The sequence below is a fragment of the Apteryx rowi genome, unplaced genomic scaffold, assembly GCF_003343035.1.
Source record: "Apteryx rowi isolate R43461 unplaced genomic scaffold, aptRow1 scaffold_490, whole genome shotgun sequence".
Taxonomy (NCBI): domain Eukaryota; kingdom Metazoa; phylum Chordata; class Aves; order Apterygiformes; family Apterygidae; genus Apteryx; species Apteryx rowi.
Window position 1 is genome coordinate 76,994 of NW_020450750.1, and position 16,894 is coordinate 93,887.

At 35.8% G+C, this 16,894-nt stretch overlaps 1 protein-coding gene across 4 annotated transcripts in view; it reads right to left on the reverse strand.

The window, feature by feature from the left end:
* Positions 1-16,894, reverse strand: part of SENP6 (SUMO specific peptidase 6) — an 84,081-nt gene that overhangs the window by 15,976 nt on the left and 51,211 nt on the right. For all 4 annotated transcript variants that reach the window (XM_026079027.1, XM_026079026.1, XM_026079028.1 and 1 more), the window contains 9 exons: positions 16,397-16,629; positions 13,696-13,866; positions 12,690-12,732; positions 8,450-8,629; positions 4,947-5,173; positions 4,238-4,344; positions 4,035-4,151; positions 3,065-3,187; positions 2,722-2,814 (listed from right to left, as the gene is read on the reverse strand). In XM_026079027.1, coding sequence (XP_025934812.1) covers positions 2,722-2,814; positions 3,065-3,187; positions 4,035-4,151; positions 4,238-4,344; positions 4,947-5,173; positions 8,450-8,629; positions 12,690-12,732; positions 13,696-13,866; positions 16,397-16,629 — 1,294 coding nt within the window. The remainder of the gene's footprint in view (positions 1-2,721; positions 2,815-3,064; positions 3,188-4,034; positions 4,152-4,237; positions 4,345-4,946; positions 5,174-8,449; positions 8,630-12,689; positions 12,733-13,695; positions 13,867-16,396; positions 16,630-16,894) is intronic.

Consider the following 16,894-nt stretch of genomic DNA (forward strand, 5'->3'; position numbering starts at 1 on the left):
AGCCACTCACTTCCTAACACATTATATACACAGCTACTGAATGCTACCTGAGGCTGTAACATACACAAATAGGGTCTATACTGTATTTGCTAACCAGATCAGAAATTCTGCAGGTTAGCATTTTACTGTTAAAACTACTGAAACCTGGAAGAAACAAAAATCATCACTGATATTTATTGCCTCTTTTGTCAATAGTATTTTTGTTGCAAAAATAAAACTAAAAACTTCCGGTTCTGTAGCAGAGAAGTGGTACTGTAGTCAAGGTAAGTAAGTGAAAATAAAACAGGATTTATAGGTAAAGACTGGAGTTACATAACAAATTAAGAGATAGTTGCAATAAAGTAACCAGCAAAACCCTCTTTTAGACTAAAAAAAGGTAAGTTAGGAAGACTCCAGTTCTCTGCTCTTGACCAGATTTGAAGCACCACAAGAAAACATGGAAAAAAAACCAGTATAGAGTAAGCTAGTAAAACCAGCTATTCCATGTCATGGCAGTGTAAGAAGGGAGTAGATACTTAGCCAGTGAAGAGTTCTGTTACCAGGACAGAAGTCTAGAAGCCTTCACACTTGCAGTTTTTGGTGTCTTCCCCCATCCCCGCAAATAGCTCCCCAACTACCTCTCTGTCCTGCTCCACCCATTACCCTACCCTACTGGGTGTATTTCATCGCTGAGTCACTGATTCGTTCCTAAATCAGTTAATACCTTTTTGTTTCTCAAAACTGAGTGCTGGGTTTTGAGGGATGGGGTAGGAAAGTGTTTGAGGGGAGACAGAATACCAAGCTGCTTCCAAGAAAAATAGTAGTTGCCAATAATAACAGCAATCATTTTAAAAAGAAGAATGTGGAAGATTTAAGCTCTCACTTAAGCTTTCTTTGCCAAGAGGCTGGTCAAAAAACCCTCTCAATCGCATCTCCAGACACTTGGGTTCTTTTGCTCTGCGATGCTCTTATAGTACATTTATATTAGCACTTCATTTTGGATTGGGAGATCACTTTTGAAGCAAATCTGATTGTCACCACTTACCAAGCTGCAGTTCACAGTGCAGGACAGCTCCAAAAAGTGAGAATGAGATCACTTCCAGGTGAAACTAAATCAAAAGATGCAGTCCAAGAGCACACCTATTGTGTTCCAACCACTACTGCAYGGAGGTAGTGGTTATACCTATATATGTGACTATATATAGTCTTATACAATAAGACCAAGCTAATTCAAAGTAAAATCCCCAACACACACACAGTGTGACATCTTGTCTTCAGTACAAACCGTTTTTGTTCTACAGATTCACTTCTACTGAGCTGCACCCTACTTCTTAAGGTAAACACGGCTTTAGTTCCTTAACAGTAGCTTTCACCTTCTTGTTCAGTTACTAAGTTACTAGCAACATAACCAACTCTTGCAAAACCACATAACTATTTCTTTTCACTTTCAAATGACTTCTGCTAAATCACACTCTCTGGGATTTGCAGCATGATCAGTGTCATTTGTCCTATGTATAATAGAGATTACTAGGAAAGAGAGACCAATGTGTATGGGTGAATGACACAGGAAAAGAAGGTGGGAAGGAAGCTGTAATAAGCTCAAATGTAACTAAAAACTAAATGACAGACACCTCAGGGTTCTTGTACTTAAAACTTTCTGGGGAGGAAAGGCAAGSATTAAATCTGCAGTGGAGAGGAGGAATATCATACACTTGAATCATTTTCATCTTCTAAGGATTGTCAGTCTTCCCATGGCTGTACAAAGGGCACACTATCTCAAAATTTAAAGTTAGTGTTTGTGAACAGCTTAAGAGATTTACTTAAGACTTTATAACAAAGAAAGATCTACAGCCAGTCACCTAGACCATAATTGTCTCTCTACAGCCAGCCTCAGCATTCAGTTTGCTGGGGGGGGAGAAGACTTAAATTTTCCTTCCATTCCACAATATCTAGATAAGTATCTTTGATGAACTTTTAATAATAATAATAAAAATTGTTCTTTAAATTTTCAAAAGATCAGTCAGTTATACATACAATAAATCAGTTACCATTTTCATATCTGTCTGTCCTTAGCTTTTTTTATATTTTCATCGCATATGTTTAAATGCAGTGGTTTCAAAAACTGAAAAATATTGACTGAAGGACTGCTAAGATTCATTTTATGAAAGAAAGCAGAAGTGTATTACTGATAACTTGCTCTGACCTTAAGGAAAGCAAATACCATTAACAATCCTTAATGACTATTAGGATGCAAACTGTCTGCTTTCTTACCTAGAAAAATACCGAGACATAAGGCTACAAAGGAAAAGAATAAAACTCCAATATATAGCAGTAGAGACTAAAAGATTTTCAATTGCATTTTCCTTTTGACATATGCTTATTGCAGCTAAAGAACAATCTTGTCTATACCAAAAAGATTTTTAGAAGAAAAAATAAGGACTAAAAAAGTTAAATCCAAAAGTTATCAAAGACAATCAGATTAGAAGAAAGAACTCCAAAGAAGAACGAGGTAAAACCTAGAAAATGAGAACTTATTTTTGCTCAGTCTTTGTATCGCCTAACATTTCTTATAACAATGCACTTAAAAACAAAATAGAAATGTGCGAACTTTATCAACAAGAAAGAGATGCTGATTCTTTCCATTTTAACTTGAAGTCATACCATAACATAACTTTCAATTTTAGAACTATGAACCCTAAGCCTTTACCATATAAAATCTGATGAAAGGGTACAGTTACTTACGCTTCATTAAGGGGAACAAAAATGAAATCTTTCTCAAAAATGTCAACATGACGTGTCCATGTTTTCACTCGCCCATGTCGTTTTTGTTGTAGTCTGCAAGAAGAAACCCAAACATGATTTGTAGGGTGGCTTATTTTCATTTAAAACATTTCCAGATGTTTTCACATTAGCAGTTTCTGAAGGTTTCCTGAGCATATACTATGTATGTCATAGGTCTGAATGTTTCCTAGAGTTCTGTTAGCATCATTACATTGTCCGTAAGGACTTTATCTCTGTGAGCATCTGTTCTTGTAGCCTTCATTACACTTTGCTCTTGATAATATGGTCTTATCAACAGACTTACGAGAGGTTTGAAGTTTCATGAACGTTTCTTCTCTCTCTCTGATTAAGGCGTTTATAGAAGAATGAACTGAACACATGTATTCTATYAGCATCTTCTTTTTTCAGTTTTTCAAGTACCAAATACCTAATTAGTAAAAACAGCTTATTAAAAAAATTCATAGAAGTGTTAGCTCAAAGCATTCATTGCCCAACTGAGTAAAAAAAGACCCCCACAGTGGTATCTCCCCATCAGATTGCTTCGATAGCCTTTTATTAAACTGAAATAGCTACAACAATATCAAGGCTAAGTAACCACAGATATTTCACTAATAAGTATTAATGCAATACCTGTGCCAGCACTTAAAGATATTAAATATTCTGCTCAAACAACAAGTTGTTCTGCTGCAGTTGTACTTATTTTTGTGTCATGGCATGAAAACATCTTTTCAATGAGTTGGTCACATGCAACTTATCTAGATAAGACTCATCTTTGTAACTGAGCCACTAAATCACTAAAAACTCCTGATGCACTATTTTTTTCCCATCTCCAAAATTTATTTTAATATACTGAAAATTACATAYACACAAACACACACACACCCCAGCAGCTACGTAACAGTTTAATATGCTTCTGACATCTGTAGAATCAGAGACACCAGAAGTTTAATTTATAGATTATGCTAATTAAAAAAAAAGAAGCTGTGGGGAACACAAAGATCCTGGACAAATCAAATGAGCTTAAAGAAAAAAGCCATTTTTCTTCTACAGTTAAAAGTCCTCTTCAGATGCGAAGAAATTTTAAAGAACCATTTTCCCTCAATTAAGAACCATGTCACTGTCAAGCAGGATAGAGCATGCACCAAAATTTCTTGCAAAAATGCCATACATAGCTGGAGACCAAGTGTTATCAACTGACCTATAAAGTTTTAATGCAATAAATTTGCAAGACCCACAGGAAAGAACAATAAAGACTAGCTTGAAATAAAACTTACTTTAAATAAAAATCAATAATAACATCATTTAAAAATTCTCCTTCATTCAGGCAATGGAGGTCTTCATTGGTCACAGAAATACCACCTTTAGCAGGAGGTGGTGGATAAACTATCAACCTGAAAAGAAAAATACATTCAGTAATAAATATGAAATGGCAACTCCCCCCACCCAAATTGTTACAGGGCAAAGAATAACATCGTACTTTTCTATGGGACCAATAAATACTGTATGTGGTTCTCCAATTTCTTCATCATCATCAAAATATGGTAACTGTTTATTTCGCTGCTGCATTTTGGACTCAGAAGCAACCTTAAAAACATAAACTCAGTATTAATTTGTATATCGTGTCCAAATTTATTAAAAAAAACTGCAGTAAAGTTTTGTGAAGTCCAGAGGTGTAAGATCTAATGATTTTGAGAAATGCTTCAAGTTTTTTCTTTCTTATTTACTACGCTTATGTCTGTACTTATTTCTAGCAAAACCTCAAAACTTTCAAATTCTTTAAGAAATAGTTTTGATTAAAGAAAGCATTAACTGCATTTAGCTACAACAGCAACTTAATTTCTCTTTTGAAATATTACAATTTTACCAGTAGATGAAATCTGGAATTAATTATGTTCTCTAATTATATTACAAATTTCTCATTCCATTATTCTTTTTAAACCCTAACATTACTTGTGGACAATTGTACACCCTTACATTAAATTAAACACACTACAAAAGTACTGTTAATCTAGAGATTACTTCCCAGAGCCCTGTTACCGCTATGCACCAGTCTGGGAACCTTATATAAAAGGTCTTTTTGTTTGGTTGTTGCTTTTTTTTTTTTTAAGTGAACAGCACACTATCTGTAGTGATATTTGTAATCCAAATAAAATAATGACTTTGCTCTAAAACAAAAACATAATTACATTTTTTATTTTGTTTTCTCTATGAGAAGGGCTTCCTTTGGAATTGTCTTCCAAGCACTTCGTAAATGCAACCAGTCTGCCATTGGCTTCTTCAAAGGAAATTTTCACAAAGAAGTCAGAAATATTATTTCTAATACCAATGTCAGTAATAATTTTTTCAAATATTGAGTTTGCATGAGGATCAAGGCCAGTTTCAAAAATCAAAATGATGTACTGCTCTTCTTGACCTAAGTAAAAACAGAGAGAAAATTATCCATTTAGAAACAAAATAAAATATGCCTCAACTATGACACTACAGATTTCAAAAAACCTTGGGCCAACACACGTACACACACTACTGACAATGCATAGAGCACTAATACACACTTAYACAGACAGGTTGAAGGATTAACTACCAATCCCTTCTATGCAGAGTTGCATAAAAAGTGCAGTCAACTTTTGCCTTAACTTAGAAATATGAAATATTACATCTAATAATTTTTAAAAGACACACTGAATGCAAGGTCCAAATATATTTCAAAATAACAGCTTCTCTGCATACTGAGACTCCATAATCAGCACCTTTTCTTTTTCTTATTACAGTTCCTACATTCTTGTTTTAATACGCTTGCAGAAATCATGCATTCAGCATAATTTCCTCTCAACACAGGGAAATACCATGCCCTAACTTCTCCTCCCAGGTCAACACTAGAGCAGTTTCATGGAAAAATCAGTGAAGACACATTCATATGTGTAAATATATCAGAAAAGGAGAACTGTATTAAGTATGCAGATGAATTTCCATGATCTCATTGTTTATCAGAAAAATGGCTAGCAAAAAAAGAGATAGAGGCTAAACAAGAAACATACAAGTAACAGTGAATTGAAATGTAGTGTATTTCTGGTTTCATAGTCAACTGATTTTTTTTTATTATTAAATATCTTTCAACCTATTTAGCCCTCCTGAACATCAATGCTGTATTTTATTTAAAAAGATGTCCAGCCTAGTATTCTCCCACTTTTAAACAGATAGGACTGCAAAGGGAAAGAAGAAGAAGAAAAGAAGAAAAGAAAAGGGGAGGGGGGAAGAGAGAGAGAGAGAGAAAGAGAGAAAGATCCAAGAATCAAGACAACATACACACTGAATTAAATCAGAAACAGCTTGTGAGACCCCATGATTCAGCCACATYCATGGTCTGCCCTCTTCCTGGAAGGCCAGACTACAGAAAATTATTGCTTTATGAAAATTGTGCAAATTAAAGTCAATACAAAATATAAACCTAGAGGCCCTCAGCCTTTTGGCTAAATCAGGCCACAAGAATCACTTTTACAAGGATATACCACCCCAACACCGATATGTCGACTCTTTCAGACAGCAATTAAGATTCTCAAAATCGGTGACAGGCTGAAAAAACCCACTAGCTTAACTTGTGGTAGCTAGCAGGTAGGATACAAAACCTAATCTGCTGCTTAGAAACTTAACTGAAAAGGACATTGGAGGAAAAAAAAAAAAGATACATTTTTTAGATGGCTCCTTCCAGATTTAGGAAGTAAAATAAGTCCGGTTTGTTTTTCAAGAGCAGATACAGAACTACATACCACACATTCGAAGCCCAAAGTTCTAACAAAACTATTCTTACTGACTCTAGATACATGTTGTTGAGTAAATAACTACAAAAAATCCGCAATGGCAATTCCACAGAAGAAACATTTATTTTTCTCCCATCAGATTTCTGTTGCCATGAAATCCTAAGACATTTCTGTTTCTTTGTTCACTGGCAACCAGTTTTTCTCTCTAAGGCAGTACTGAACTGCACAAGGAAAGGAACTTAAAATGTCCACTAATCAAAACCTTCACCTCCTCTTACGGGTGAAGGGATTTCGCCACCTACAAGAGAGAAGCCCTGATTTCTGGCCCTGGCTTTCTGACTGTAACATGGTCGACCCAGCACCTCTCCTTGCAAGGTGAGCATTCGGGGAACAAAATACTGTCTCTCTCTTTCTCATGCTTACTCTTGCTACCCCTCTTAAATCTTGTATTTCTTTCGGCACAGTGGCTTAGATCCAACAGCTTAGCCTACACCTTTACCAGAAGTTGGAGAATGTGAATTGGATTGATTGGCTATCATATAAATACACATCATCTTAAAAAGAAAAAGGGAGAAAGCCCCATCTATACTGAGAGGGATTATTTAGACACCAGGAAATAGGATTCAGCCTGCAAATCCCAAATCCCCCAGCTGGCTACCTCAGAGCTGTAGGGACCCGGACAAGAAGAGTTTCAGACACATACATAATCATTTCTTCTTGGTTATTCTTAACTTGGCAGGCTAATCGGTGTGAATCCTCCCCATTCACTGCATACATACAGAGTTTAGGCATCTAACTGGGTTTTGCGGACTCCATTTTGGGAGCTGGGCACCTATAAGCTACTGCTTACACAGCTATGGATTCAGACCTTCTGCTTAGAAAGCAAATGGCAAATGTGTTATCACAAAGTACTCATAAATATCAAACAGAATAAAGCAGTTGGGCGAAAAACTAGCTCAGAACCATAATTTCAGGGGTCCAAAGGGAGGGGGGGGGAGAGGGAGGGAATGTGGAAAAGGAAGGATTTCTTCTCCAGCCAAGTTAGGAATCTCTTCCTTTGTTCACCTGTGAAAGAGGAGTCCTGGGGTCTAATCCCCTAATCCCTGCTCCCCCCAGGATTGCTTCTAGCCCCCCCTCCCTTTACTTTTGTAATTGTAATAATCCTTACAGCTCAGGACTTTTCTGGGGTGGTGGAGCGGTTATTAGCACCTTAGTTTGCTTTGGAATTGCACAATTCCGAGATTGTCGAAAGCATTCTTCCTCCTTTTAATGCCATTACAAAGCTTTATGTATGTATTACGCTGAGTACAAGCATAAAGAACCACAAAATTTAACCTGAAGAAAAGCCTATTTAAGGGAAGAGGACTATGCTAATTAAAAAATACAGTGCATTTTAACTTAACAGGCTCACAAGGAAAACTATATTGATATTAAACTTAAAATTAAGATATATTAATACATGTATCTTTTGATACATAAGATACATTTACTTTCCAGTAGGTATTTGTCTATATCACATCACTGCATGCATATGAAACCCCCTCCTGAGTTTCTACTCAAACTGAAGCCTGTAAGTAGAGCAGCCTGGAAAGCAGAGGTAAGTATACCAAAAGCTGTCGTGAAAATTAAGGCCCATATACAAAAGCAAAACAAACAAATTAACTGCTTTCTTTCAGTATAGTAACTAGTGAAAAAATAATACTAAACTGATTAAATACTATAATTAACATAGATTTGGACAAATAGAAAACTACAGCTTTGCCAAGCTGTTCTGCAATGTACTGCCAGTCTGCCTCGGAAGGTGATACTGCCTGGAAAAACACCACACTTGCTCCAGCCAGTGATGCCAGTTTTATTCTTTAGTATGCTCAGTCATGGTCCAAACATTAAAACATCATTTAAGGTATAATAATAGATGAAAACTGATTACTTACTGTCTCCTTTACACTCATACCAGACATTATCTTTACTCATCTTCAGCTGGTCTCTCAGGCTACTACAGGTTGACGGTACCGTTTGTAGAAAAACTACAGGTAATTTTCGGACACTGCACCATTCACATTTGGTAAGTTCTGAAGTTTTCAGGTTAATCTCTCGGATATCACTTTCTGATTCTAGAAAAAAATCATGAAGCTGTATTAAAACCTAGTCAAAACATGCAGAACTCCTTTACAATTTCCCTGTGATTTTAACAAGAAAGAAGTATTTGCTCATTAACTTCAAAGAAGGTTTTTAAAAGTTTGAAATTAACACATATCCAGGAAATGATGTCTGTTAGTATGCTGAAAGAAAAGCTAAGCTCTGCTGTCATCTGTCAGGAAAGCAATCAAACCCAAACTTTATTCTTCTCACTGACTTTAATCTAGTCTTTGTTTCACGGAATAAACAGCATTTCCAGAAACCATGTAAATTTAAATTTGCAACTATTGCTATGACACATTTTAAAATAACCTTGTAAAACATTCTTTGCAGGTTTATCTTTGTCCAAGTTCTTTTAAAAAATTAGCTTAAAATGAAGATGAGAACAAAGACATGCAGAGAAACAATCCAACTGCCTAAGCAAAACAAGGTACTACTCTTAACTTAGTACCAAACTGAAATGTTAAAGTGAAATGCAAAGTGAAATAGTAAATTTTTATCACATCTAACTAAAATTTGGGAGAACACTGCAGACACCAATGCTGARTATTTTATGGGTTTTAGTGAACTATAAAAATGGAAGGAAAAACAAGGGTAGTCAAAGTCCCTTGAATTTGTTGAAAAGACCTTAAAGTTCAAAGCCAGGAATTACTTCTTGATCAAAGAAATGGTTAATGATAGTCACTCAAAGCTTTAGTTGACGGCAGCCTCCACCATTCTACAGACTAACCATATCCCCTTACATGGGGGACAGAAAATATAGACAGGATGAAAGCAGAAATGGAGCTAACAAAGTCCTTCTAATAAATAAAAATCAGTGCACCAAAGCCTCTTCTCTTCCCCAAAGGGGTGGTGATGCTGCAGGGAACTCCTGAATTGACTAAGACCAGTTGCATGGAGAGATGAGAAAGAAGGAAAGGAAGGATTTCAAGGAGCCCCAGTGTTGTAAAGGAATCCATTCATACACAACTTCCCTAGTTACTATGCCAAGTAGACTTCATATCATTTCAGCGTGTCCCAGTAAATTCTAGCTTTCAGGGTTTTTTTCCCCATAACCACAAAATATACGTAACTTAAGAGTACCATCTTTTGATGAAATAAAAACATCTTTTAGAGTGCTGCTGAAGGAAAGTCTTCCTTGCATCTTAACTTTTTTTGTTTTAAAAAAATAAATCTATCCCAGTCCAGTTACTTAGTTTTAGAGTTCTTCCTAATCAGCAGATACAGAGAGTGTTCAGAGATGTAAAGATATATTCTTGTTACCTCTTAGCCTTCAGCTTGAAAAAACATACTATTTCTTAAGTTAAATTTTAGTAAGTATTTCACGACTAGACAGAAAGTGACCAAAAATCAGTAAAACTGTTATTGCCAAAAAGCTTAAATTGCATCACCCTGAACCTCATTTGCATAAAAGCTATTTAAAAAAAAAWAWATACCCCATTATTTTCTACTTTCTTATTACTAGTTATTATTGGCGGGGGCTTTTAAAAACAAACAAGCAACCCCCCTCCCTGGCAACCTCCACCCCCACCCTGTTTTCCCTATCCTTATCTTGGCACTTAGCAGCCAATGTCCAGCAGCAGCCCTCCACATCCTCCCTTCACAGAATCACAGAAACGGTTGGGGTGGGAAGGGACCTCTGGAGATCATCTAGCCCAACCCTTCTGCTTGGCAGCTGCTGAATTCAGTCCTGCGCCTGCCAGGAAAGCAGTCTGCTGCTTGGTAGGGACAGGGCAAACACTTGTCCTAAACCAAAGCCTCTGCAGTCTGCGGGCTGCAAACGGTGTCCACCAGAGCCAAAGTAGTTCTCATTTCTTTCAACGTCTCCAACACTCCCCGTCCCACTAGCTGGCAGCTCCTTGGCTCTGGGTCAGGCTGCAGCAATGACATGTTTCATTCAAGCTGACTGCACAACATTTACTGCTCAGAACAGTAGTTTTCCATCTCATCAGGGAAAGGGTAGCAGAAATAGGCTATATCGATCTAATCAGTCCATTTCCCTGTACTGATTTTCCCTCATCTCCCTAGAGACATACATAGGGGAAAACAAAGCTAGTAACTAAATGAAAAATAATAATAAACAGCTTTCTGAGGCTGGGCCTGCATTACCTCCATCCCTATAGCAAAACGTTGCTTTTCTCTTTTCAAAACCTACACCTTTTTCTTAATTCTTTTCACCTAACTCTTGCTTTCAGAGGCAGCCCACAGCAACTACAACCCTAACTCAAACCTGGGTTCAATCCATTTAACTAAAGCATACAGGTCCTAACTGTGGCGAGGCAGAAGGTCCTTGCCAAAGCGTTGACTGTCTAAAGCAAGTGACTAGTCGGTCTTGGGAGAAAATTCGGAATCCCTGCCATTGTGTTTGCACTGCAATTACGATATTGAATGAGAACTCTCACTTTCGTGTAAAAGGAAGACTATGTCTGCTCTTCGGGTGAAGACCTAAATTATATCCATCCTCTTCTGCCTTAAGACAGGCATTTTATAGTACGTGTCATCATAGACACCTCAATCTGCAAACTCTATTTTCTATAACTTTGACCTAAGATAGACAATAGACCTTACCCATTCAAGGCAAAGTGAGTAGCTTATTATTCTTTAGGAACAGAAAACCTTTTCCTTCCAACACCAGTTGAAAGTTGAAGAAAATTGATGGGGGATGTGGAGAGAATTTTGAGAATTTGATTTTTAATATATGTATGTGTGTGTGCACGCGCATGTGTGTACATGCAAAAAGAAGCTTAAGCCAATACAATATTTCTGTGTTTTACAGCTGTTCGAAGCATTTGCCTTTCTCTGAAAAAGCATGATCATCATGATCAACCTTTAGAAAAAAAACATTTTTGGATGTCATTTTTATTTCAATACTCTTATCTATATTGGAACAAATCATGTTATGATTATGTTGTTAATAACAGTGGAGCTAAATGTGAATACACACATTTTCCTACTGATGTAAAACTCAAAATATTGAAATGGAAAACTGTTATATGTTTCAACAAACGAGTCTCCATTTTTATGTGATTGCAGAATCAACTCCCACGGAAACAATTTCACCAAGTAACTGTTAGGGAAAAAAATTAATAGACATTTTCTACCAATTTTAATAAGCTTTCTAGTGAATTCTTCAATGCATTTTATGCATGAAAATTGGTAGTTTCTCTGTATTATGTTTTATATGCAACAGAACCTTAAATGCTTGACACAGCAAAGGCTATGCTTATCTTCAGAGCTTGCAATAGAGACCTTTTGGCGTATACCAGTGACAAAAAGCAATAGTTATCTTTTACAAATAACATAGTATAAAAGGCAAAATTAAATAGGACCACGTTTTCATGGAAACTTGACTTAAGATTGACAAAWGGCGGCAAACCTCCTCTTTAGGCCCAAAGCAAAACCCTACAGAAGAAAATAAAGGAAATGCAGGAATAGTTGCAAGCTCACCATTTCCTCAACTACGTCATTGTAATTTTGTCAGTAACATGAAATAAACAACCTATAGTGAGAAGCGAGTTCAATTTTGAAGGGAGATACAGGAATGATACAAGGCATTTATGTGGCTTTACTCTCTTAYGCATTTGAAATAAGAGAGCTGATAAAGTGTTTAAAATGTACCATGTTTTACAGGAGGTTGCTCTCGCCTGTTGCTTTTGTTAATCATTTTATTCAAGAGCTCTGCTAAGAATCAGCAGAAAAACCACAGTTCTTCAACTAGGATGAGGGGAAAAATTAATGACCCTTGAGAGCAAGCATGATTAGCAATTTGCTAATTCCTGCTATCCGTGAATTTTCTTTCTGCTAATAGAAACAAGAGATTATGCAAAATTGCTTTGTTTTTTTTAATCTGCAGACAGTTCATGTAAAATTTATATTCTTGATTTCTTTTAAATCTGACTACACATAGCTGGTGCAATTTATTACACAAGAAACAAAACCAGAATCAACACTTCATTATGATACATGTGTAATGCTTTTGACAAAGTTAATTTATACAAGAAATATTTACTAAGGTAAAATGAAAGTAGTACTGACCTTCTTGACTTTCTAGCCGTATTTTGATATAATCTAGGCAAAACTGTGAAAGACAACACAATAATAAGATTTCATATCTTCTCCAAATTAAATTTGACTTAATGTCTTTTGGCATAGTAATTAATAAGTACTTACATAATGAAAATTTTAAAACATAAAAAGCAAAATTTAAGACTAAACAAGGTGTATATATATAAAGTATATACTTTACTATACAGTGTCTCTTTCAGTCATATTAACTGTCAAAACATAAGATTTCCTCTTACATGTACTTTTACTTTTAAAAGGTTTAAAATACCCTGGAAAAAAAAAGTAATTGTAGGAAGAAAAAAAAAAAAACCCTCCAAACTTCAAAAGAGAATGTCACATTACACATGGCCTCTGAAAAGCTATCAGTATGATTATTCAAGCAAATCAAATAATAGGGTTTTCCAGAGGGTGGAAAGAACAAGTAACAACTTCTTTTTATTCAAGTGGTGGCCCCAGGAAGAAGCATGCATGTCATCTGGCTTACTGCATACCACTAGCATTCAAAGACTCCTTGAAAGTCTCCTGGTGATTTGGAAGGTATCATAAATAAATAAATAACATCTCATACTACAGAACTGAAATTTTTCACCTGCAGAAAAAGACATGGTTCTTCCTCCCACCTATCAGCATTCATTTGTTTGGTAACTGGTGCCTTCAGTTTTCCTAACAGATGCACACTAATCCCTAGGACGCTTCCTCCCACCCCACCCCAAACCTCTGATAAAATGAAGATAGAAATATCACACCTGCAAAACCCTATTACACACCCAAACTAGATGGTTTGTGTTAGTATATAATAGCACAAATCCAATTTCTTTGAAAATTGTAACCTCTCTAACTGAAATTAGAGACAAACTTGCTGTCCCACAGCAAGTATGGGCAAGTAAGGCAAAGTATTAAGTTGCTCAAGTATGAAAATAACAACCTCTACACCCAAAAATTGAAAGGGGATTTGTCATATAACGAGTTTACTTACAATCACAGGTTCCACTACCATTCTTCGTAGGGTTCCTATTCGTATACTGCGACAGTTCAAAATGACGCTTTCACAGGAATTTTGATAATTTAGAGGTACAGCTTCAGTTACGATTTCTTGAGAAATAACTTTACGACGTTTTATTGGAGTGTTAGACACAATGTTGCCAAACTGAAAAGCAATTTTCAAGGTATCAGAATGTCTCACTAAAATTTATTATTAAAACAGACTGTTAAGAAGTAGTAACTAATTTTTGTCTACTTTTCCTTTGCTCAACAGGATTACGCACTCCCAAACATAGACAAATAATTTAAATTTCTTAATGAATTTGTTGCAACATCTGAAGATGTTTATATTGCCAGATTCAAGAAAAAAAAATTAGTTGACACATGTAGACATTCTGCTAACATCTCCAAGTCACAAATAATAGCCCTAAAATTGTCAACATCAATTTAATTTTCTTCACATTGAAACACTGTGCAGCCTGACATAACAAGGTCATTTTTATGAATAATGCTACAAAGGTATCCTAAGTGGATTTTTTTTATTTTGCTTTGTATTAGCCCAAGCTTTTGATGACTGAAAACACTGATTTATTATTGAAGTATAGTGCACAATAGCAGACATACAATCTTCAAAAAAAAGAAAAAAACCCACGAAAATCCTTCAGGATTATATAGAACTATTAAGATGCTTTTGAGGTGGATTCCAGGATCAGAAAGCTAAATACTGAAAGAAGACACATGGAGGCTGGCTGCAGCTCAAKAAAATCTTTGGATGCTAACTGAAGCTGCAATCTCAAGTCTCTTCTTTAYCAACAGAACAATTTTACAAAAAACTATTAGAAAGAAAGAGAGCTGGCTGATAGCCATCATATGAATACATTTATTTGTTGTATAACTTATTTCACTATATATAATTTTTTTTGTATAACTCTTTTACTGAAGAATTTTCTGTATGCTAATCTTTTCTTGGTACTTATATTCTCTTTTTATAAAAACAACCATTAGCAAACATTCTTTTAGGTTTCAAAATACAATTAAACTCCCACAAAAAAATGTTTGAAGGGATTCAATATTTCTATTAAGACTAAATCTGGAGAATTATTATGAAGTCGCTAATGACTAGCCTCTCTGGCCATAATTCATAAGATATTTTCAGATACTCCATATTAAATACTATGGAGAAGATAGAGGACAGAGGATATGGATCTCTGTAATTAAAATATTTTCCTAGGACTCTTGTTGAAGACAGCTTCTCATTTTGTCTGCTGTACGAGGTAAACATGATTAGAAGTTCCAAACTCGGAAATCACAGAAAAGCAGTAACACAGAGAACACTCATAAAGCAGTGCTATACTAAAGTAACCACTTCAGTGAGGACTTAGCAAATATCTAGAACAAACGAACACAGCTTGTGTAAGCTTTTTCTTGTAACTTCTGACAAAAATGCACGGTGATACCTGCAATTCTTGGTAGTTTCCTTGAACCTGGGCAAAGTTTATATTAAGTTTTACAAATAATACCGTATCCCCATTTTCAAAAAACAATCTCTTTTCTACTTTTCTCTAAAATACACAGTAAAATTCCAGTGCAACAATTGGTTCTTCAAGGCTAGTAGTGAACAGCAATACAAGGATTTGCAACGGAAATCAATGAGATTTTCAGATGTCTTAGACACTAGTGCCCTCACAATGCAATGTTTTAAATTAATTCAGCATATAACTACTGAAGAACTGAAACGGAAAAGCTACTTGTTTGTCCAAGCTTTCAGCCCCCTAGTTTTACACTGTGGGCTGTCGGTTCACAGCTTTATGTTGATAGTGGTGACTATTTATACACCACATTCTGAACATACGTAATTCCATCAGTTACAGCACTAGAATGCTGCTTTTTGAATCTTGACGTAGCAGGAAGGTTTTGACATCATTAGTTTACTGTTCTAACTCAGAAAGCACAAAAGATTTGAGACTGAGGGTAGAAATTTGATCAGATACATTTGTTGGATCAAATCCACAATCCTCAAACTGGATGAGTGACCAAAAAAAGGTTTTAGGCAACACTATTAATTCAATACCAACCRTCACAGGGAATTTGTCCTTCTTAATGGCTCACTATCAATGTTGTTAAGTCTTTAACATACCGTGAAAGCTGTCCCCTTTGACAGCACTTAAGGAGTCTGCTCATGGTGCATTTTTTGCCTTTGTTTATCCAATTCTTGCAGTGGTGCTCAACTAAAAAACAAAAGCCCCACCATGAAATCCTTAAAATAAGTGCTATTAATTGGGACAGTTGTCAAAGTATTTTAATTTTAGAAGGCCACTATTGTTCTCAGTGTCTCTTTTCATGTTTAACTTCTTATGACCAAAGTCTTACCATTACATAGTTGGCACTGACATTCTGCAGCTAAGGCCCTTGAATGACATACAAATATCCTGCACAGTCTCAAAGAGCACACATTCAACAGAGAAGTATCTATGTCAAAAGTGTAATTCAAATCACCATGAATGCTCATATAAAAATTTGCTGAACAAATTTTCTTATGTTTTCAGCATTTATGTAAGCAGAAATACTATTTGATGAACTGCTAAACAAGAAAAGTAGTAAAATATAGTCAACTTCTGGCAACGCAAGACAAGCCTTTACATTTCCCATTTATGATTTGACTTTTGTTTTCTTTAAACAAAGCGTTAAATCAGTACCTGATCTTTCATTCTTGCTTTTCTTGGTAGTGTGACTGCAATTTCTGTATCTGTTGTAATACTACCTATTCTCTGTTCTATTCCACAACTGTTTTCCTTTAATGCTGCTTCCACCTTTCCTGTAGAAGGAGCTGGGGAGGAGCGGGCTGAATCTGCAGGACGAGGTGAAATGCTTTCCATTCTCCTAGTGCTGCCACTATCCTCCTCCTCATCATCATCACTAGACAAAACAACTAAACAGAAAATATTAAATTCTCAACCACTACATTTTTCTGTCACAGAAATTTCTTTTTAAGCAATGGCTTAAAAGTAATTTATGCAATTGTCCTGCAGTACCAAATGCAGTCCACATTTATTATTATATTATGTTTTTACTAATGTTTATTTGGAATATGCTCACAGGCTCTCTTTCCCTCACTTATTTCCCATAACTAACTATGCAAGAAATAAGTATCACCGTTTCCCGCCTAAACACAGAAATGGGGTCACCCATTTCTG